The sequence below is a fragment of the Stegostoma tigrinum genome, chromosome 35, assembly GCF_030684315.1.
Source record: "Stegostoma tigrinum isolate sSteTig4 chromosome 35, sSteTig4.hap1, whole genome shotgun sequence".
NCBI classification, from domain to species: domain Eukaryota; kingdom Metazoa; phylum Chordata; class Chondrichthyes; order Orectolobiformes; family Stegostomatidae; genus Stegostoma; species Stegostoma tigrinum.
In genome coordinates, this window is record NC_081388.1 from 21,302,295 (window position 1) to 21,303,987 (window position 1,693).

The 1,693-nt window shown below is 41.5% G+C and overlaps 1 protein-coding gene across 3 annotated transcripts in view; it reads left to right on the plus strand.

The window, feature by feature from the left end:
* man2b1 (mannosidase, alpha, class 2B, member 1) overlaps positions 1–1,566 on the plus strand; it is a 29,726-nt gene extending 28,160 nt beyond the window's left edge. For all 3 annotated transcript variants that reach the window (XM_048521769.2, XM_048521770.2, XM_048521772.2), the window contains one exon: positions 801–1,566. In XM_048521769.2, the coding sequence (XP_048377726.1) occupies positions 801–910 (110 nt within the window). In that variant the 3' untranslated portion in view covers positions 911–1,566. The remainder of the gene's footprint in view (positions 1–800) is intronic.
* The last annotated feature ends 127 nt before the right edge of the window (positions 1,567–1,693 follow it).

Here is a 1,693-nt window from a genome sequence, read left to right on the forward strand (position 1 = left end):
TCATGTGTTGGCCCTACTTTCTCAGTCTGAAATGTGTTCTCCCTGTGGTTGGGGAATTAAATATCAGAGCCTAAACATTAAAAATTAAATTAGCAAACACTTCTACATAAAAGGATGGAAGTAGTTTAGAACTGTTCACAGATAGAAAGTGATGTTTACTAATCTAATTTCTAATTAACTATTAACTTCTGTTGACCAAGGGTGTGAAAGAATAGGGTAGAGAGCTAGGTAGATGGAGTTAGGTCACATGCTCTCTCTGTCAAACAGGCTGAAGAGTTCACTGTTTCAGAAATAGTAGGAACTGCAGACACTGGAGAATCTGAGACAACAAAGTGCAGAGCTGGATGAACACAGCAGGCCAAGCAGCATCAGAGGAGCAGAAAGGCTGACGTTTCAGGTCTAGAGATTTTCCGAAGAAGGGTCTAGACCCAAAAAAGTCAGCCTTCCTGCTCATCTGATGCTGCTTGGCCTGCTGTGTTCATCCAGCTCTACACCTTGTTATCTGAAGACTTCACTGCGTGACTTCTGGTGTGGAATATAAAAGTGTTAGAGTAGTTGGGTTGAATAGCCTGAGTACTACAGGCAGAAATAGCTTAAGGATCTCAGCAGGTGCAAATGGAGTTAACACTGAGTTCACGTATGAGTTCAATATGATTCTTCACAACGAATGTTTTCTGTTTCTCACTCTACAGATGTTGCCAGACCTGCTGAGTTTCTCCAGCATTTTCCTTTGCTTTGACTTGTTTCCTTGCTGTATGTTCTAGCTGATATTTCTGATGGTCTCTTACTATCATTTTCAGAAGGGGGACATTTCAAGTCAGTTTCCAGCCAGAAGGATAGCTCGGAGTACGCAGTGGTCCTCAATCCGATGGAGATCCGCACGTTCCGTGTTCACGTCAAGTACCTGTAACTACCCTAGACTGGGAGGAGCGAGGACTGCTGGAACACTGTGAATGAGCCAGTCAAGCACATGGACATTCCAAGCTTGTCCACACTGGTTTTATCAGGGACAATGTTGTTGTCAGTTTTGAGTCTGCTGTTTTTACACTTCACTGGATGATGCCTTAACGTGACAACACTTTTCATTTTTATGCTGACTTCACTTAAGTGCCTGGTCACACGTAGAAGTTTATCCACATTTATACTTTATGGAACAGTGTTCTGTCAGATTGACTGCAGGTCACTGTTCCATGAAAGTGAAGGAAACTTTCTCCCACCCCCTCCTACTTGGCCATGTCTCTGATGCCTGTACCCAGGTCCCATGCATACCAACAGCCAGAAATCAATCCTGTAACTGAGAACATCCCCCCACTTAAATTGGCAACTTTTAGAAGTATCTGTTAAAGCCATAAGCATCCCTCCCTGAATAAAAAGCCCTGATTCAGCACTAGGTGAAGGACTACAGTAAGTTTCTATATTAATGCTTTTGTGAAATGACACATGAATGGAAGCTTTTTAAAAAAATCTTTAACAATATTATTTTAAAAACTTATTGTATTGTCAATTTCAATCTGAAATTGTCTCTGGTGAAACACCTTCTGGGGCAAATGAAACATTACCACTGCATCACAAGAGCACATTGAACATCAGTTTAATGATATATCTGAATGGAGTTCAGGTAAGAGCAGACCACTGCTTAAATGAAACAAACTGCAATCCAACACATTAGAGAAAGGACATTGGACAAGTGAGC